Raw genomic sequence first — 21,418 nt, forward strand, 5'->3', positions numbered from 1 at the left:
TGACCCCGTAGAAAAATGACATTTTGACATCCTTCTGAACCTTTACCCACCCTTAAAAAACATGCATATTATGGGACCTGAATATAGCGTTTCCTTTCTTCTCACGCTGACATGGTCAATAAGCTGATCTTGTCAAACTGGGACAGAAGCCCCTCTCAGCCTGGGAAAGGTGGAAAGCAGGTGGAAAGCAGTGTCGGTTCTTCCCCAGAGTGGGAAGGTGGCAGTTGGGAGGGCCCCAATCCCTGTCCCTTCTCATAGCGCCAGCCTGCTTGCCGACAGTTCCACTGACACTCAAACCATACCTTTCTTGCATGATGCTGGCCACACTTTTTATTTTGTTTCAGAAAAATGACTGCCTCGAACATTCCTGAAAGGAGAAGCACCTTGACGGATAGAATAGAAGATTCCCTACGAGCAATCACCAACACTTGGCGGCCTGGGAACCGGCAGTTTACAGAACAGTGAGGGAGTGACTCTGTACGAACCAGAAGCAGCGGAGGGACACCTATACACTGAACACTTTCAAACTAACAAGCCATACTGGCCCACACAGGAATTGGGATTTACCAGACACTGTACCTAGGCTGAGAGAGAGCTGTGGAAAGGCTCTCCAGTGGACAGACAGGCCTACGAGGCCGTCACACAAATTGAACCTTCAGTGCCAGACAAAATCAACTCGGCAGCCATTACTGAATCCCAGCAGACCCGCAGGTGGAAAAGGGGTGGGACTTAAGCACACTTTTGTATCTCCTGTTTTTAACGCCTTCTGGGTGGCGAGAGTAGAAGAAAATTGGTCCGGGGAACTAGTGAGGGTGGATAACCAATGGATAGCAAGAGGGAAGTATAAAGGAAGAGATGGGAGACAGTAAGTTTTGAGTTGTTTGGTGAGGACAAAGGAGGTAGCAGACAAAGAGATTAGGCATAAAAATGACTGTGCGAAGGAGCATGCAGGAGGATATTTCAGACAGTATGCAAGGTGAGGTATTTTTTTAGTAAGAGTAACTGGTACTGCATGTAAATATGCGTGTGTATGAAAGGTGTAGTAGGAATAAGTAGAAAGCAAATGAGAAGGTGTGAGCGAGGAAGGGAAAGAGTGGTTAAGGGAAGAAAGGTGGGAGGAGTACAGTAGTGTGGCGAGAGTAGTGTGGGAAGAGTGGTAGAATGACTCGGGGGGCGTAGTAATGCACAGAGGGAGAAATGGTAGGAGGGAGTAAGATCGGAGGGATAGTAGGAGCCTGAGGCAAAATGAGGGGAGATGGTGGGTGCAGGAGGAAAAAGGATAGTGAAGGGGTCAGATGGCAAGTAATAGAAATAAGGATAGGAACAACAGGAGCAAGGGTGAAACGCAGGGTGTCTTCGGGCACAAATCAATCATAGGGGGGAGATCTTTGGTTAGGAAACTATAGATGGGTCCCTGAGGAAGATAGGATAGAAAAGGCTTTTGCCTTTGGGCCAACTCCAATAGTCAGATAGCTTTATAGATAGTTTGGGTTACTGATTTCTAGGATCAGCCTGGGGTCGAGGGATGCCTGGGGTAGGGTGGGACCTCTTCCTTTTTAAAAGAAATTGGGATGGCTATTATGCCAAGCCCACTTTAACTAAACAAAAACCCTTGAACTGTCTTTGCAAGTTGGTTCTTCATTCAGGCTATCTGTGACTTCACATAAACCATTCGAACCTATGGCAACAACTGATACCAAACTGCTGGCTTTGAAAACTGCCTTTTTGGTGACAGTGGGGTCTGCCAGAAGCATCAAGAAAATACAAGTCCTGCCCACATCTGAGCCGTGTTCCGTTTCGTAGCTACATGATGGCCCTGTGTACACAACCAGTCTTTTTTTACCAAAAGTGGTATCATCCTTTCACATTAACCTGTAGTTGGATTTTCCCACCTTCCTTCTTGCACATCAGTCGGAGGTTAAGTGGACCGTACATGCTCTTGATGTTCACCATGAATTTGACCTAGATAGGACTAAGTGCTTTAGAGAAGATGATAATCTGTTTGTAACATTTGTCAGTTCCTGTCAGTTTGTAGCTGGACAGTGTGATACTGGAAATGCATCGGAGGGACAGGGCCTCCAAATCCTTGTCCTTTACTGCTCTTTATCGTGTGTTCTATCTTGTTTTCCGCGCAGGAGTTCATGTGGGACTCCTGGCGGTGCAGCTCTCTTTTGGTTTGGTGTACAGACCCATGGGATACTCTTATGGCACCCATGGGTGGGGGTACAACTCTGTGCCCCTAGTGTATGTTTTTTGGGCACCTGCATGTGGCCCACAGAGCAGGGGTATAGGCTGGTGACAGCTCCATGCTGAATTTGACAGGTGCTCTGAGTATCCTCCATTTTGGGATACCCAGACCATGCCAGTGGAATCAGTTGATTCCTGATAGGAAACAAGATGGCCCATGTGGCCTCTTGCTTTCTATTGCCTGTTACCTTGTTTTCCCAAAGTCCTGGGAAGCCCCGACTCTGTCCCTTCCCACTGACTGGCTGTTGGGTGGAAGTTACATATATGGTGGTGTTGTGAAGTCCAGGCCAGACTGGCTGGAGCCTTCCCAATGACTGTATGTTGTGGGTACACCCTGTGGGTGGGACCTGGGTGAATGGAGTGTGTGACCAATATGCACTTCTTGTTGTGGATGTCTAGTTTCTGGGGTTTGACACAATGACTGAGACAGCCCTGCCCGAAACTGGTATGAATGCAGTGTGGAGTGTTGAAAGGCTGGGTACTTATCCCAATACACATAACTTGTTGTGAGTGTCTAGAGAGAAGTGAATGGCCTGAATGCACTATGCACCTGATTGGCTGCCTGCCTGCATGAATGCCCTTCTGACCAATTGGTTGCCTGAGTGTGACCGAGCAGAATTAATGGCTGATCAACTAGTATATCTGGGGGACTCTCACTGCTAGAATTCTTGTTCAGAAGCTGAGTTGACACTTGAAGAGTAACTGGAATGCTTATCCTTGACGCCCAGCTGGAAGAAGAACTGCTGCTGCATTTGTTTCGACCCGATCCGAAAGCTGTTGAGTTGATCAGGGACTGATCGAAGAGAGGACCTGGTTAGGCGCCCTCTTCCTGTGCTCCGAGGGACCATTGAGCACCGCTAATCATCGCCGAAGCTCCCTGTAAGTCATACCCTCGGAAGGCTGCCGAGTGGAGACGGGGACCGCCGAGGAGAACGAGGTAAAGCACCCGGACATCGACGCTGTCGAAGGTCAATGCCGTCGACCAGGGTTCTGAGTATCGCCGTAACCGCTGGAGGCCTGTCGAAGCCAGGTTTCCCAGAAGAGGGGACCGCTTGACGCTGTGCCACCGACGACCGGAGCCGCACGCTCCTTTGCCTAAGACTTTTGATTCACGGACACGCTCGTCCACACCGCTGCCCGCCTTATCCCACCGGAGAAGGCCAGGCCGTTGACGCGCCGAGGAGCATCCGCCGGTGGGTTTCCCGCCACCCGAAGACCACAAAGACTTTGACGACTCGCCGCCGTTGTCGGGCCACAGTTCTTCAGAAACTCTTTGCGGTCCTGAACTATCAAACACTGAGGTGCCCTGCACACCTCATTTTCGCAGGACTTCGCCGACGAGCACCGCCTAAATCGACGCCGTGGTCTCGGCACCATCAAACTTTTCATCAACGGCGTCCACGGCAAGTTCACCACCTTCGACGCCTCTTGACGATCCGCGGCTCCTGCTTTAATGGGAGTCACTCAAGAAGGATCCATCGATGCCTCATTGAAGAACTCTGCTCTACCGGGTACATTGGGGGGGTAGAAACCTTAAAGAAGGAAATAAGACTTATAGAAAAATATATGGACTGGGCTTGTGATATATCTTTAATTTACAGGTTGCCCAGGTGGGGAGGGGGGGGGATCTCCACACAGAATTATGCCTAGTTGGTAGGAATCAATATTCTGCCCATTGTTCTAACCAACTGCTTTCCTCCTAAATCTATTGTTGGTTACTTTTATTCCTTGATCTGTGTGACATTTGACCAGAGTATAGTTGATGCACTTTAATGAGATCTGATAATAATTGTGGTACCACTTTAGAACGTTATATATTTGCCATTGTGGATTTTCTGAGCACAAAGTGAGTTATTGTGATAGTGTACATAACCTTGAATATTAATTATATAAAGACTGTGTTTTAACTAATACAGTGTGTGGACATTTCTTTGTAGGGGCTCGGGGACTACACTGTACTTAAGAACCAGCCTGCATCACCTCCTGAGAAGCTAGGCCTTGATTGCTCGACCAGCGCTACCTTATAGAGAATCTTGGCTGGGGTCCTCTGTGCCTCTCCTCTGCCATTTAGAGAGCAGGAGTACAGACACCCCCCTCCAGTCTTTACAGACAGCAAGGCCTAAATTGCTTGTTGGGTTGTATCTTGCATTTTCAAATCATGCAATGCTCCCTGTAAGGGCCTCCATGCTAGTCCTGTCCGAGCGAGGGCTGAGGCTGTCGCTTTTCAAAGATATGTCACAGGGGATGTAGTAAGGAAAGTAGCCACATCTACTTCATTTCACCTTGCTCCATTTAAAGTGGGCCTGGCCTATGAACTTTGGCTCTACAGTAGACTCTTCCTTCACTAACTTGTTTTGGTCTTTTAAAGGTGTTGGGAACTGTTTTATTTTAATGACCTGCCTTTTTCTCTCCCTTTTACTTAATTATTGCAGTGCCATCTAAGTTACACGCTTACCTCTGTTTTGACAAAAAGTGGTGTTTTGACTTAGACTTGTCTAATAATTGCTAAGGAAGGTGTGTATACTTTTCTGATTGTGTTTGGAACTTGCTTTGATTAATAGTGCTAGTGTATTTTCTAAAGAGTGTGTTAAATAAATAATTATATACTTTTGATACAAAGCTCTGGTCAGTGTTTGCTTGTTCTACTGTGTTTTTGGCCCTATTGTGTATCCTCTGTATACTGCCTAACTCTTCTTGAGAGAAGTCTGACTGCTCAACCACAGCTACCAGGTAAATCTGGGTGGTACAGACTGCTACCAATTGGGTTTACTGCTTACTCCTGTAGTCTTAATCCTCTTGCAGTGGTCTCCAAGAGAACTGCACAGGATTCTGCCTAACAATGGTGTGAGGTGGTTATGCTGCGTTCTCCCTAAATGGTCGTCCTTGTCCCCAGAGGGGTAGTCTCTCCCCATGACATCCTCCTGCTGAGTACCACCCCCAGGGGGACTGTTGGGTAGCAGCCTCACCTCCATGGTCTCATGGAAAGAGGCTCCCCCTTGGGGTGAAGTGACGACTTCTAGGGATTCGTCACATAGGACACCAGTGCAAGATCAAATGGTAGCTTCGGGCAGGCAGGCCTTCAGAGCCTCTTTGCCTAGGCTACTTTCTCTACGAAGACGAGCCATGCTTGCTATTCTCTCACAAGTATGGAGAAATGGTGATGCGGCATTGGAATAAAAAAGTTATTTACTGTAGTCATAATCCCTAGTCCATAATCATCTTCCTTCCATATAGCTGCCATCCATCTCCCTAATAAGATATTATGTAGCCCAACTATTTCAGGGAAAAAGGACCAGAAGGGCATTGTAAGTCAGACCATCCTCAGCACCTACATATACATTTGATGGTGAATTGCTGTGCAAAAGTCCCAGTTTCTGTCCCTCTGGCAGACACCCATACGTATGTACAAAAGGGGATTGTGGACTAGAAATACAGTAGTCACTACAGTGAAATAAGAAAATGCAGCCTACCAGTCACCATGTTATTTTCCTTTGACAAGTTTGTCACCTATGGGAATATGAGGCAGATTTTTCTGTGTTACAAGTTTTGAAAGAAAACTAGCATGCTGACTGGCATGCTTCATGTTATTTTAAATGTGAACAGGCCTGAACAAAATGTCTGTCTGGGTGATATCAGTAGACTAGAACTAGCTAATTTATTAACAGATAGGTGTCTGTATCTTACCCTAACATCTGTATCCTACCCTAACATGGAGGAATATCATTATTCATTAATGTTTTGGTGTTTAATTCCATGCCACATGTTGTTCCAAAGCACCAAATAACATTTGAAACTACAAAAAGCACTCAGCATGGAGAACCATTGTTACAGGTCAGTAACTTTCTTCTTTCTTTTCCTCCAGTTATGATGATGAAGTTGACAAAGTTAATCAGTATCAGCGACTGAGCCTAGAAGACCTGGAGAAGATCGAAATAGGTAAGTGTTACTTGGCGAAGTTATGATGTAATTGAAGATAATTTGACCCCACCTCCACTGTAAAATAATGGCTCTTAGAAAAGTAGCGCTGGAAGGACCCTCTAGATAAACATGATAATTACACTTTTCCATCACTGATCCATCTGCTAACGCACACCTTCCTCCCACGCATACCTAATATTGTGAAATTTCCCCAACTGCTCATTGAATCCATAAATCTTAATATAGCCACTAGGATGGATCAGGGCTCTTTCAGTGTTATATTGACCATGGCAAAAAGTGTGTTAAAAGTGACAGTTTGCTTTCCTAGTAGGTTGAAAAATGTATGGTTTAGCCCATTCTATCTCAAAATTGTCTGCATCAATTTTTGTGATTTTTGACACACACTTGTAGTGAAGTAGTGAACGTAGCAAATATTTCCCAAATCGCACCGGACAAACTTGAGATATTCACTTTCGAATGGATTGTGTCCTCCAATGTATTCCACATCTTTGACACGTCCACAGCTGTGCTGCTTCGGAAACTTTTTGTGGCAGAGGGTGTCCTGCGTCGATGGCGTCGGGGTCAATGTCCCTCGAAGACCTCCGTCGAGGGTGACGTCACTGGATGTTATAAATAGGACGCACGGTGCCCGTAGCCTCAGTACCATTTTTTCCACAAACGTTTTTGCTTCGAGAACTCGGCGCGCCTCGTGTTGTCTTCTTCGAAGAAAATGTCTTCATCTTCTATCCCTCCGACTCCACGGTCTGGCTTTAAGACATGCCGGGACTGTAAGGCCAAAATGTCTATTACGGACCCACACCGCATCTGCTTGTGGTGGCTGGGCGAAAGTCATGATACCGACGACTGCTTGAAGTGCCAGTCGTTGACTGCCAAGGCCTTGGGGAGAGTAAGGGGAAGTTACAGGTAGGTCATGTTTATAAATCTTGTAAGTCCAAGAAATCTACGGGTATTTCCACCGACGATTCGAGGGGTGACTCCTCGTCAGAAGGGATCCTGGGGATCTGGGTTCCAGAGTGGGTCCTGCCACTCGTCCTCCTAGTCTTGGCACGCCTGGAAGTGGCGTCACCAGTCGCCTTCCCCGTCGAATGATGGCTCTGCAAGGAAAGTGGCTTGTCCCACTAAGTCCCCAACTCCTGAGGAATGGGAGGCATTCAGGGAGAAAATGCTGGCGATTTTTCAATCCCAGTGCACAGTTCCGCCCACGCCGTCGCTAGAAGCTGGCAGAGAACGGTCTCAGTCCGATGCTTGTGCGCCTTCGGGCCCGGGCCCTCGGCGCGATAAACATCAGGAACCGTTGAGATCCCGTTCGGACAAGGCTCTAGTGGATCACCAGAGACCTTCCAGATCCAGGTCTCATTCTTCGTCCCCAACGAAACCGCAGAAATCTGGGAAGGGCTTGAGGTCAGTGTCGAAACCGGTGGCGCCGTGTCCGTCGAGTGGGGCTATCAGAGCTTTGCCTTCGGATCAACCCTCGGAGCCTTCGGCGCCTTTGTCGATGTCGACGCCAAAGCCATCAGCGCCCTCGACGCTATCAGGGCCATTTGGCCGTAATTTGCCAGTGGAGGCCCCTCTTACTGTGGATCCTCCGAGAAAGGCTTTATCGAAGACTGTGAGACCTGTTTGGGACTGCCGGGCCGCTCCGGTCCCTAGGAAGGAGTTCTTTCATTCTCTGCATGTTATTTGAGGATAAGGAGAGGTTAGATATGGAGTTAGAGCCTGTTGAAACTCATGAGGCTCCTGACATGGTCTTTTCAGAAGACAGTCAGTTGGAGGAGTTGCATCAGTCGTTGCATGATGCCAGCGGCCTTGACACATCTCCTGAGGTGGATTTTGGTAGGCCAGAGCCTGGGGCTCATGCTGAATCCTCCTATAGGAGGTTGATGTTTAGAGTTAGAGTATCTCGGGTGGTCCGGTCCTCCGGTTGCATTCGATCAGGATGACCTGACTGATATTTTGGATCAGGGTTTGTCCACTGACCCAGTGTTGCCTTTTCATTTGGCATTACAAAAAATGGTGGTGGCTACCTGGCAGACCCCGGAGTCTCTTCCGGCTGTCAACACGTCGTTGACTAAGAAATACTGCCCATCCAGTAGCGACCCCAGCTACCTATCTACTCACCCCACTCCGGAGAGTTTGGTGGTTCAGGCGGCAACGGCCACCTCGAGGCAGGCGGCGTACCCTTCCATCTCTCCTGATAGGGACGACAAGCGCTTCGATAGTTGGGCACGCAAGGTATTTTTTGCTGAGAGTATGGCACTGAAGTCAGCCACCTCCACCTGTGCCTTGGCAAGATTTTCACACACTCTGTGGAATTGTCTCTTTAGCGGCTGAGCATATTCCCGAGGGGGAAGAAAGGGATGGGTTCCTTGCTCTTGTGCAGGATGACAAGGATGAGATGTGTGAATCCCTTCAGTCTGGGTTGGACACGCTGAGGGTGTTAGTCGGTCCATGGCTGCAAACACCGTGATACGCAGGTTTGCGTGGTTGCGGAAGTCGGGGTTTGCTCCGGATGTGCAGGCCCGTCTTCTCAACATGCCCTTTAATAGCTCTCATTTGTTTGGCAGCAAGGCTGACGAGAGCCTTGAGAGGTTGCAGACCTCCAAAGCTGCTACAAAATCTTTGGACGCTGCTGTGCGTTTACCTCCGCCTTTTCGTCCTAGAGGACAACAGTGGAGGGGCGGTTCCTTTCGTTACTACTCCTCTTTTGGTAGAACGAGAGCAGCCGCTAATCAAAGGGGTCACCGTAAAGGTACCCGTGGTGGACAGGGAACTAGAGGAGCCAAAGCTGCTCAGGCAGCTTCCTCTTTGCCTTCCGGCTCTGCCACAGCCGCTCCAAAACTGTTATGAGGCCATGTTCCATTGTTTGCCGGTTGGGGGCAGACTGTCTCAGCATCTCAAAGAATGGCGAGCTATTACTTCGGATGCGTGGTTTCTGGATACAATAGCCAACGGCTACTGCCTTCCCTTCTTACAGCGGCCTCACGACAATCCACTGGGGAATCTCTCTTTGAAGCTTCCGGATGCGCTCCTTGTGCAGGAAATCTTGACCCTGCTGGAGAAAGGCGCTATAGAACTGGTGCCTGTGGCGGAGAGGAACAGGGGATGGTATTCCCCATATTTTTTGATTCCAAAGAAAGACTGAGGACTGAGACCCATCTTGGACTTGCGTTGGTTGAACAAGTTCCTGCGGAAGGACAAGTTCAAGATGGTTCGGGCCCTTCGACTTCAGGATTGGTTGGTGTCTGTGGACCTACAGGATGCTTATTTTCATGTGCTGATTCATCCAAAGCACAGAAAATACCTGAGGTTTGTGGCTGGCAGCTGGCACTTTCAGTTTCGGGTCCTGCCTCCGCCCTGAGGGTCTTCACCAAGCTAATGGGGGTGGTGGCAGCGTATCTCAGGAGACGGGGGGGCGGTGGATTTTCCCGTCCACCCCTACCTGGACGACTAGCTGATCCGAGCACGTTCATCCGAACAAGCTTCGGATCATCTCTGCCTCACCTGCTCCCTTCACAAGCTGGGCATCTCCCTCAATTTCAAGAAGTCGCATATGACACCTTCCCAACAGATCCAGTACACCGGGGCTGTGTTGGACACGTCCTTGTGGAAGTGCTTGCCTCCCAATGTGAGTGCTCATCACATTGTACAGATGGTCAACAAATTTCAATGTGCCCAGAGTCTACCAGCTTGCGAATTCTTAAGGTTGCTCTGTCTCATGGCATCCTGCATTTTTCTGGTGCCAGAGGCCAGACTGAGGATGAGATCCCTTCAATGGGTTCTCAAGATGCAGTGGTCGCAATTCTCAGGCAAGATGTCGGAACCCATTCAGATTCCCCTCTCGGTCTTGCAGGATCTTCCGTGGCGGGCCAGCAAAGGGAATCTGATGAAGGGGGAGCCGTTTTGGCAACTGTGGCCGGAGGTGACTGTTGACGGACGCTTCCCTCACAGGATGGGGCGCTCATGCCAACGATCTGACCGCCAGCGGTTGTTGGTCTCCGTCGGAGTCCAAACTCCACATCAACCTGTTGGAGCTGAGGGCCATCAGGCTGGCCCTGAAGGCTTTTCTGCCATCTGTGCATGGGAAGAGTTTCCTGATCATGACGGACAACACAGTAGCCATGCATTACCTCAGCAAAAAAGGGGGGGTAGGGTCACTCCCGCTGTGCAGAGAGGCGATGCAGCTCTGGGTCTGGGCGATACAGCAAGGAATATCACTCTCGGCAGTTCATCTAGCCGGAGAAGAGAATGCGGCAGCGGGCGCTCTGAGCAGGTAGAGCATGGTCTCCCATGAGTGGGAGTTGGCTCAGGAAGTCCTTCTGGAGATCTTCGCCCTTTGGGGAACCCCTCAAGTGGATCTGTTTGTGACTGGTGCCAACCGGAAGTGCGAGAGATTTTGCTCAAGGGAATTTCCTCTGAGAGGAGCCTTAGGGGACGTGTTCGTCGTGGATTGGTCATTCCCATTTCTGTACGCATTTCCTCCGGTCCCCGTCATTCCTCATTCCTGGAGGTTGCAGAGGTTCGGATCCCACATGATCCTCATTGCTCCGGATTGGGCCAGGAGAGCGTGGTACTCGGACCTTCTAGAAATGTCCATCTGTCCTCCCCGCCGTCTTCCCCACAGAGAGGATCTTCTCTCTCGCGCTGGGGTGGGGGGTCAGGTTCTCCATCTAGAGGTCAAGACTCTCAACCTTTACTGGCTGAGAAATAAGGATTGGGACCTCCCGGATGACGTGATGGAGGTGTTGCTTTCGGCCAGGGGGCCAGCAACTAAATCCCTGTACCGTTGCCGTAAGTTTTGCGACTGGTGCAGAGGAAACGATGTCTATCCTTTTCAGTGTTCCATTCCGATGGTTCTTCCTTTTTTGCTTTCTGTGACCCACAGGGGTCTTCAAGTGGGTACCATCAAAGGTTACCTGGCGGCGCTGTCTATTTTCAAGCGCTCGTCTGAAGAGTGTTCTTATTTTAAAATTTCTTTGATTTCCCAATTTCTAAAAGGGCCCACGAATGTGTTCCCACCGTCTCCTTTTCAGGTCCCGGTTTGGGATCTGAATTTAGTCTTGAAATTCCTGATGGGTACTCCATTTGAACCACTGCACTCTTGTTCTTTGAGACTATTGTCTTTCAAGACGGTTTTCTTGGTTGCAGTTACATCTGCTCGCAGAGTGAGTGAATTGCAAGCACTTTCATCTAAGCCACCCTTTAGTGTGTTCCACAAGCATAGGGTTGTACTGAGGGTAAGTACGTACGTACGTCCACCCGTCCTCCCTACCTAAGGTAGTGTCTGAGTTTCGTCTGAGCCAGAAAATGGTACTTCCTGCTTTCTATCCTACCCCTCATCCTGGTCAGGAACAGGAGAGACTTCATGGGTTGGACCCTAGGAGAGCTTTGAGCTTTTATATCTCTAGGATGTCCAGGGTCAGAGTGGACGACCAGCTTTTTGTGGGATATGCTAGACACTGATTGGGCCAGGCTGTTGCTAAACAGACCTTGTCCAGGTGGATTATCCTCACCATTACTGAATGTTACAGATTGGCGGGCAAGGACCCTCTTGAGGGGTTGAGAGATCACTCCACTAGAGGCACGGCTACATCCACAGCCCTGCAGAGGGAAGTTCCTATTAAGAATATTTGTGATGCAGCAATGTGGTCTTCCAGCCGCACATTTGTCAAACATTACTCCCTGGATACGCTCCATGGTCAGGATATGGCCTTTGGTAAAGGGGTGCTTTATTCTGCCATATGATTGGGTATTGTAAATTCTTCTCCCTCCTCCATTCACTGATACTGCTTCAGCAGTCTGTCAAAGATGTGGAATACGTTGGAGGACACAATCCATTCGAAGAACAAGTTACTTACCAACTGGTTACATTCTTTCGACTGGATGTTCCTCCAATGTTTTCCACATCGCCCTCCCAATCTGCCCCACTGAAGAACTTTCCTATACTATTGCAGCTTGCGTTCCCGCAAGGCTATGTGCAGTCAAGCAGGCGTTTTGTACGAGCATGTTACACGTTATGGAGGAAAAAACATAAACTGAGGCTACGGGTGCCGTGCGTCCTATTTATAACATCCGGTGACGTCCTCCTTCACGGAGGCATTCGAGGGACATCGACCCGACGTCGACGACGCAGGACACCCTCTGCCGAAAAAGGTTTCCGAAGCAGCCAGCTGTGGACATTGCATGTCAATGATGTGGAATACGTTGGAGGAACATCCATTCGAAATAACGTTACCAGTTGGTAAGTAACTTGTTCTTTTAATACTAAAAAAGTAATGATATTTCTGAACCTATGCAGGTCCATAGGGCTCAACACAAAGAAACAATCGAGTATGGCGCTCTCAGCATGGCACACATGCAATTAAAAGTCAGAAGGACAAACAGAAGTAACTGTCTTGCGAACAACACTTGAAACCACCCAGAAACAGCACGTCCAATAAGGAACAAAATTAAGTGTACGTATATACTCCTGTGGATGAAAAGTAGTAGAAAGCAGTGACAGCACGAACCCAACGGCAACATAAGACACAAAATTCCAAGCATCCCTTCCTAACACCCCAGCCTTTATTCCCACCAGGGCTTGTGCTTTCCAATGTAAGGGTGATCCCAACATGTCATGGTTGTACACTAAATTCATCCTGCTAGCAAAGAACAAAGCCTTGTTATATCAGCCTTTGACACTAGCTGCGCTCTTTCATGTAAGCCAGTGTTATCAGTGAGGTCACCATGTCGGAACTTCTTAAAGATTCCCATACGCTTTAAGGCAAGCAAGAGCGTTTGCAATGTGAGGACTTCCGCTCCGCTGTGCTGTTTTTCGTAAGGAAGTGAGAGGCTAGATCTCGCTTTCATATGCCAAAAGGGAAACAAGTTAGAAGCGAGAAATGAGAAAGTAAGCATTCCAACAAGCTAGGCGAGAGGCCAGGCATGGGGAGGACATACCATTTTTTTTTCTTTTTTAATTTGTTTTGGTTTATTATAAACCTTTACAAAAGAAGCAATAAATATTAAAAACATTCAACAATATTATAGATTTTACAAAGATAACGGATAAAAGATAAAAGAAAGAGAAAGAAGCGTACCAAACCAAAACATTTCTTGAGATATAAAATTGCAATTGGTTTCCAGAGCTCATTATAGACCACTAGGTCGATTGGAACACGAGAGAAAGTATAACAAACATACATTACAAAAGCTAACAAACATTTCTTCAAATAAGATTACCCATGTAATTAAATTGGCAATATTGTCATAGAACATTCTATTCCATGCACAACATTTCTTAAAATATTGAATTCCAATAAATTCCAAGATTCATCGTGGACCACTAGGTCAGTTGGGGCACAAGAAAAGACATAACGAACATTACCAGAACTAACTTGGATCACAAACATTTCTCAAAAAGGAGGTTACCCGAATGTTCAAATTGGCAGTATTATCATGCAGCATTCTATGCCATATAAATTCTCTTTTTACGTCTTGAGTTCATCGCACAAATTGTGCAAAATACGTAATCCTATGGGACTTGAGTCCTGGACATACCAGGAGGATGTGTTGCAGTGTTTCCACTACCCCCTCCTTCTTACAGAATCTGCACCATATCCAGTCCCCAATACATTTTTAATTTCCCAATTCCAACCCTCCCAGTATACCTCCACAATCCCCTCCTATGAGATATTCACTCCAGTCTCATTACACTCATCTCTAGAGGAACACACATCACGTTCTATCAGGTCATAACACTTTATATCTTCTTCGGCATGACAGTAAAGCACTTGAACAGGTTGTGACACTTCATAACAGGTGTTATGTAACCGATAGTAAAGGCTTCCATTGACGGACGAGACCGCCTCAAGATCATGATGACTATGAGCAGCATCTGTCCGATAGACGCCCCCAACAATCATAGTTCAACACTCGATCCACGGCCTGAAGGACCAGGATGCCTCTGACCTAGTGTGCAAGAAGCTTACATTGTGCCGAATTTGAGAAATGTCAGAGATATTGCTTGCCTTATCTGGTATAAAAGTGCAGCACTTGCTCTTTACGACTGCACAGACTTTTCCCTTGGAGTCCCGAACCATGTCTAACACCATACAGTTCTGAAGGATCATGGTTCTGAGGGCTACCTGTTCCAGAGAAAGCATTCACAAGGAGGAGGCTGTTGCATTAGCAATATCCTCCACCAACAGTGAGAGCTGTGCTAACCAATTTCTGACACCCAGTCCCCATTTTAACAATTTATCTGAGTAAGGTGGTTCCTTTTACCCCTTTACCTTTTACTGAGGCAAGGGAGAGTAGGGATTACCCAAGTCAGCTATCCTCTGATACTGTGACAAAGAAGAATACTGGGAACCCAGTAAAGAGTGAAAGCATCATGACCGAGAAGAAGAGGTACAGAGCAGTGTGGAATGCTCATCGGAACCGATCTGAGCAGACTAGACAATTTAGTAACAACCAAGACCAAGTCTGCCATAAAATGTAAAGAAGGAGTTTGTCAGCAGTCTGTCCCTCCCCGGGGGAGCTGCAAGTCGAGAGGGTGTCTGATTACGTGCAGGGAAGAGAAGGCTGGCAGGGACGTAAGAGCGGGGGCGTCCCTGAGTGGTCCAGAAGTGGTAGACTGGCAAAGAAACAGGAGTGAGGGTACCTCACCAACCGGGCGTGGAGAGAGCCTCCAAGCACCCAGCTGCCCACGCCACGCGACCGCTGAAGCGTGTGCAGACGCCACGAGATGCCCACAGGTGAAAGAGGCATTGGGGAAGGCACGAACAACCGGGAATCCCTGGGAATGCAGAATAGTCACAGAAACAGGGTACAAGACCCACACAAACACCAGGAAGCCCCAGGAATGCTGTGAAGCCACAGGTGGGACCTACAGGGAACCAGGATGACCCAAGTAGATAAGTAAGTGGGGTTGAAGAACCACTCCAACCCAGAGAAGTTCAGGAAAGTAGAAGAAAAGGGTCTAGGGCCCTCGCATATATGCAGAGACTGTAAACCAATAATCAGAAGGGTTCGGGACCCAACATGCATGGAAAATATCGCCACTATGCTTTTCCCTCATCACTGTATCTGGCAGGTTAGAGTACCAGGCCTGTGGTGCGACAAGTGGGAACTCTTGAGAAAGCAGGGGAAAGGAAGTCATTTCCTCCTGTCTTCTGGAAGACAAAAGCCAAGGGAAAGAGAGTAATTTCCTTCTGGCATTTGGAAGAAGTAGAGAAGCAGGGAAAGGGAGGCAATCCCCACTGCTGTTTGGGAACACTTTACAAAGCCAAGAGAAGGCAGTCATTCTCTTGGCACTTTTGAAAAAGATGAAGAGAAACCAGGGGAAGGGAGTTATTCCCCCATGGTGTTTGGGTGCACTTTGGAAAGCCAAGAGAAGGGAGGCATTCTCTTGGCATCGTGAGGACCCAACAACCTTTTATCCTCGAGGCTGCACATCCTTTGGGAGGTTATTTGGCACCATGTTGAACTTTGTTTCACAAACTGGAAAATAACATTTAAACTCACGTCCAGAAGAAGAAAGGCATTCTCGTGAACTGAGAAGATAACCATTCCCCTTAGATTTCCTAGTGTAAGAGTTGTGATTAGATTTTGACACAACAGTAGACTTTTTCTTTAGACATCCTGACGACCCCTTCAGTGTATTATTTGAGTCAGGGAATCCCTTCTTATTAGAAACAGATAGGGTTTCCCTAACCTTCATTTCTTTAAAGTTTATATGATATGATATGATATGATATGTCATTTGTAACGCGCCTATGCACAAGTGTTTCAAGGCGCGACGAGGCAGGGAGGGGGGAACAAGGGGAAGACAGACAACGATCCTACTAGGCCAGGTGTCATTCAGACCGCGCAAGTGCATGGGTAGGGGGAAGGGAAAAAGTGCAAGGGGAAGAGGGGGGAGTGCAGTACAAATAAGTAGAATAGAAATAACATAATAAATAAATAGGGCCAGCTGGTGGCAAGTGCAAGGTAAGTGCAGACAAGTGCTGGGGGGGGGCTGTAGTGATACAGAGACAGTCCCGCAGTGCAGGGGTTGCCAGGGAGGCAGTGCAAGTGAAGAGTGACTGGGCCCAGGACCGAGGTCGGCGAGAGTGGCCCAGTTGCAGAATCAGTGCAGTTTTGGTGAAGAATTTAGCAGGGGAGAGGGAGAGAGAAAGCAGAAGTGAAGAGGAAGGTTTTGAGGTGCTTCCGGAACCGGAGATGGTTCTCCTCAAGTTTCAGGGAGGCAGGAAGGCTGTTCCAGAGGGAGGCCCCTGCCGCGGAGAGAGATCTACCCCCAGCTCGTTGCTTCGAGAAGTGGCTGACCCTAAGGGAGTTGGAGACGTATGAGCGTAGGGCTCGGGAAGGAAGATATTTAGGAAGAGAGAGTTGAAGGTATTTAGGCCCCAGGCCCCAGAAGGCCTTGTGGACAATGCAGAGGGTTTTGAACTTAATCCTCGCAGCCACTGGGAGCCAGTGTAGAGATTTCAGTCCTGGAGAGATACGGTCCCTGGGCTTGAGGCCAAGGACAAGTCTCGCAGTTCTGTTCTGGATGAGTTGCAGAGGGCGGAGAGTGGAGGCAGGCAGATTAAGATAGAGGCTGTTACAGTAGTCCAGCTTCGAGAGAACCAGGGCTCGGGAGACGGTGAGCTTCTGGGGGAAGGAGAGGAAGGGAAGAATACCTCTGAGGAGGTGCAGCTGGTAATGTGACTTCTTAGAGACGTCAGATATATGAGGAGAGAAGGAGAGTGTGGAGTCGAAGATGACCCCGAGATTTTTTGCCTTGCAGGTAGGAGCAGGAAGAGGGCCAAGAGAGGCCAGCCAGAGAGCTGCAGGGAAGGAGGGAGTGGGTGTGCCGATGAGTAGGATCTCAGTCTTACTAGCATTAAGGCAGAGGTCATTGGCAGCACACCATTCCTGGATAGCAGACAGACAGTCAGAGATGAGGGAGGGAGAGGAGGAGGCCGAGGGTAGCCTGAAAATGAGCTGGGTATCGTCCGCATAGCACTGAAAGTTGGGGAAGAGGGCGGCGATGCGGTGGGCAAGGATTGCCAGATACTGGTTGAACAGCCAGGGAGAGAGATTAGATCCCTGGGGAACTCCACAGGTGGAGAAAAAGATGTCAGAGAGGAAGGACCCAAGTTGGACCTGGGAGGGTCGATTGGAAAGGAAAGAGGTCAGCCACGCCAGAGCCTGACCAGTGATACCCAGGTTATCACGGAGACGGTTGAGCAGGATGGCATGGTTGACAGTGTCAAAGGCAGAAGAGAGATCGAGCAGAATGAGAACACACGGAGTGTTGGAGTCGAGGTTCAAGAGCAGGTCCTCACGGATGTTCAGGAGAGCAGTTTCCGTGCTTCTGGCCGCTCTGAAGCCAGATTGATGGTCATGGAGACTATCAACAGCTTCAGCATCGAGGTTAAGCTGGGAGATGGCCAGTTTCTCCAGGAGCTTGCCCAGGAAGGGAGTGATGGAGATTGGGCGATAGTTAGCCGGACAGGAGGGGTCGGCAGAGGGTTTCTTAAGGAGAGGGTGCACAAGGGAGTGCTTGAGGGGGGATGACAAGACTCCAGAGGTGAAGGAGTGGTTGCAAAAGTCAGCCAGGGCAGGAGCCAGGCAGTCGATGTGGTCTTTGATAGTTTTGGAGGAACAGGGGTGAATCTGTTTAGACGAGACTTTCATAGATCGGACTTGTCTGGAAACCTCGTCAGCAGAAAAAAGGGGAAAGGCAGAGAAGGCGGGAGGAGGGGTGGCTGCAGAAGGGCGATGGAAGAGCAGGGAAGAGAGGGGGGGAGGTGATAGGAGGAGAGTGAGGACAGGATGTCCTGAGTTTTAGAGATGAAGTGGGAGGCCAGTGCAGTGCAGAGGGCCTGGGAGGGGACAGGAGAGGTAGAGACTGCAGCAGGGTTGGCAAGCTCCTTGCAGATTTTAAAGAGTTCAGCCGAGTTGTTAGATGCCGCAGAGATGCGGGCTTGGATAAGGACTCTCTTCTTGGTGAGAACAGAGAGACGGTATTGCCTTTGGAGCAGGCGGCAGGCCAGTTTGTCAGAGGATGAACATGAAGCACGCCATTTCCTCTCTGCCACCCCGCACTTGCGTTTTAGGGTGATGAGATCCGAATCATACCAGGAGTTATATTTGGCTTTGGGCTTCAGGCAGATTTTCATGACAGGGGCAAGGATATCAAGAGTATCAGATATAGCAGAGTGGAGCAAGGAGAGGGCTCTGTCAGGGTGGGAGTCAGCCGAAGGGGGAGGGGAGGGCGAGAAGGTGGCAGCGAAAGCCGCAACTGACACGCGCTTCATGGGTCGGATGACCGAGAAGGTGGGTGGCAATGATGAGGGTGGCTTTGCCTGTGGGGTAGGGAGAGTGAGGTGGGAGGATAGGAGAAAGTGATCACTCCAGGAGAGAGGAGTGGAGAGAGGGACAGAGAGGGGAAGGTCAGAAGAGATCAGAGCATCAAGAGTGTGCCCTGCAGAATGAGTAGGCCCAGACGGGAGAATAGAGAGTGAGAGAGAGTCGCAGAGGTCACGAAAGAGTCCAGTGGGGGGACAGGAGGCATCTAGGTGGATGTTGAAGTCACCAAGAAAGAGGAGTTGAGTGGTAGAGGACAGGAGTGAGGAGGAGAGGTCAGCCCACTCAGAGAGGAAGGAGGAAATTTGACCAGGTGGCCGATAGATAGTAGCCACGGTAATGGAATGGCTAGGAGAGAGAGAGAGTCGGCAGACAAGACATTCAAAAGAGGTCTGCGTAGGAGTGACAGTGGCAGGAATCCACTCAGGGAAGATAAGGGCAACCCCCCCCCCCTGCACGGTTGGGCCTGGGCACAGAGAGGATCTTGTAACCTTCAGGTAGGAGTGTGTCAAAGCTCGTGACAAAGCTGGCTGTGAACCATGTCTCAGTGAGACCGAGGACGTCAAGGTCCAGTTCCTTAAGAAGGCGACAGATATCGGAGGAATGCTTGATGGCAGAGCGAGAGTTAAGAGTGGCAAAGTGGAGAAGGTTGCCATCCTTGAAGGACTTCCGGGGAGGGGTACAGATCAGAGGTACGCCCTGCGGAGGTGTAGAAGAAGGAGGTGAAGAGGGAGTGCGAGAGGGGGAAGGGAGGAAGGGTAGAGGCAAGGTAGCCGAAGACAGGGGGGGGACAGCAGGGGAGGAAAGGAAGTTGATGAGGCGAGGGAAACATCTATCAAAGAGGTGAAGGTTGGCCTGAGGGCCTTGGACCAAGACGGTCCCATTAGCGTAGACATTAATGATGGCCTTAGAGGAGTGGAAGGGGGCCAAGAGGACATCCCAACGGGTGCCACCATTAATGGGAGAAGAGGAAAAAGGAGAGAGCACAGAGACCATATGAAGGGTCCATAGGTCAGGTGAAGGCACGAAAAAGAGGATGTCAGTGAGAGTTTCCTTAGAGCAGGCACTAGTGTAGGTGTCAGCGATGAGGAGGCCTGGGTTGGAGACCAGGATGTCCTTTTTAAACTTTTTCCTACCAGATTTAGTGAGGAGAGCAGGATAGTCAATAGAGAAGCAGTTAGAGAAGATAGGCGAGATAGAGAGCACCATGGAGTAGGAGGGAGTGTGGGGGCGGGAAGACAGACGATACGAGAAGCACGCAGGCAGGACGTGAGCGGCAAGCCCAAGTTTACCACATTTCAGAACAGTGAATGAGTATTAGGTACAGAGGCCACCTAAGTTAGAGAATCCTGCGAGGGGAGAAAAAACCCAAGTTTACCACATTTCAGAACAGTAAATGAGTATTAGGTACAGAGGCCACCTAAGTTGGAGAATCCTGCGAGGGGAGAAAAAAACCCAAGTTTACCACATTTCAGAACAGTAAATGAGTATTAGGTACAGAGGCCACCTAAGTTAGAGAATCCTGCGAGGGGAGAAAAAACCCAAGTTTACCTCAACTGTGGAACACAGTGAGGTGAAGACACCATGCGAAGGAAGTGACCAGGTGTAGGTGGGGTGGGCCGCGCAAGGTGGTAATGGCAAAGTACAGGCGCTTTGCGTCCCCTGCGGACCCCTGCAGACACACAGGGAGCCGCAACTGAAGGAGTCTCCCTTGGCCTTAGGGCCCTTAGCCGCAGGGGGCTGCAGGGCAGAGGGCTGCCCCAAAGGGTGTAGTTCTAGGAAGAGGGAGTAGAGGAAGGGGAGGAGGGTGTGGGCGGGCAGGGAGGCGGGAGGGAGAGGAGAACCAGGAAGTGGGAGGGGAGAGGGAGAGCAGGCACAACAGCGCGCTACGAGCGCAGATGAAACTTTTCTTTTTTTTTTTTAAACAAAAACACAATCTACTCACGGATGCCCGCTAGGGATGCCGAGGCAGGGCTTCCAGGCTTGCAGTTCCCTCGGGGCCACCGGCGACCGCTCTCCCACGCTCAGCTACAGCAATAACTATGCTACCATTGTGTCGATCTCTTACTTCTGTACCCTTATGGTAACCACGGGCATGCCTATCTCCACTGATTAAATATGTTCCAGGATGAGTTAGCATATACAGCCCGGGAAAATGTGAAATTCCAGTCGAAAGCAAATGTAACATTATTAATTACCACACTAGACTCAGTGGACAGGTAATACTGGCATCTCGAGGTTCCCATAAACATGTACCCTTGGTTAGTATAAGACAAGAGACCCACTGCCAAAGATGATAGGTGAAACGCAGTGGGTTTTTCGGTGTACCAGGTTCGGCCCAGGGAAATTAGGAGGCCCCTTTAAATCCCAACAGGGACTGCACATCCCTACAGGGTTTTGGACCTATTGACTGGGAGACTAACTTGAGATCCAAACATAGATTCCCCCCCCCTCCACACACACAGAAAAGGGATTGATGCAATAGGGAATTGTGACAACAAATCCTGGTGCAAGTGGGAACACCCAGTGGTCAGATACGTTAAAGAAGCACACATACTGCCAGGAGAGGTGCTTATGTGTTTTCACTGTGTACACAGGGCTGGCTGTAGGCCCGTCCATGACATTATTCGAAAATCCCCAGTAACCATAAAATGCATATTTATCCATATTCCAACAACTTTTATACTGGCAGGAACATCGTGCCCCTGGTACTATTCGTCGATGGTCCTCTTCGGGATTTGAGCCATATTTCTCTGGACAATAGTTTGTGGGGGTGCAGACACAGTTCCTTTACTAGTTCAGTGAGGTAAGTAAGGTATAACACACAGACTGAGCCTGTTCTCTGGACCAGTCATCCAGGCAAAAATCCTTAGTTTCTTTAGCACGAGTCTAAATGTTT

General features: G+C 49.1%; 1 protein-coding gene across 4 annotated transcripts in view; it reads left to right on the top strand.

Moving 5' to 3' along the window:
- Positions 1-21,418, top strand: part of INPP5F (inositol polyphosphate-5-phosphatase F) — a 2,244,937-nt gene that overhangs the window by 1,868,702 nt on the left and 354,817 nt on the right. For 3 of the 4 annotated variants that reach the window (XR_011268751.1, XM_069611942.1, XM_069611944.1), the window contains one exon: positions 6,110-6,183. The exons of the other annotated variant lie outside the window; for it this stretch is intronic. Coding sequence is in view for 2 of the 3 variants with exons in the window: in XM_069611942.1 (XP_069468043.1) it covers positions 6,110-6,183 (74 nt within the window). In the remaining variant the exon portion in view is untranslated. The remainder of the gene's footprint in view (positions 1-6,109; positions 6,184-21,418) is intronic. 4 annotated transcript variants of the gene reach the window in all.

The sequence above is a fragment of the Ambystoma mexicanum genome, chromosome 8 (assembly GCF_040938575.1).
Source record: "Ambystoma mexicanum isolate Mex_15411 chromosome 8, UKY_AmexF1_1, whole genome shotgun sequence".
In the NCBI taxonomy this organism is placed as follows: Eukaryota; Metazoa; Chordata; class Amphibia; order Caudata; family Ambystomatidae; genus Ambystoma; species Ambystoma mexicanum.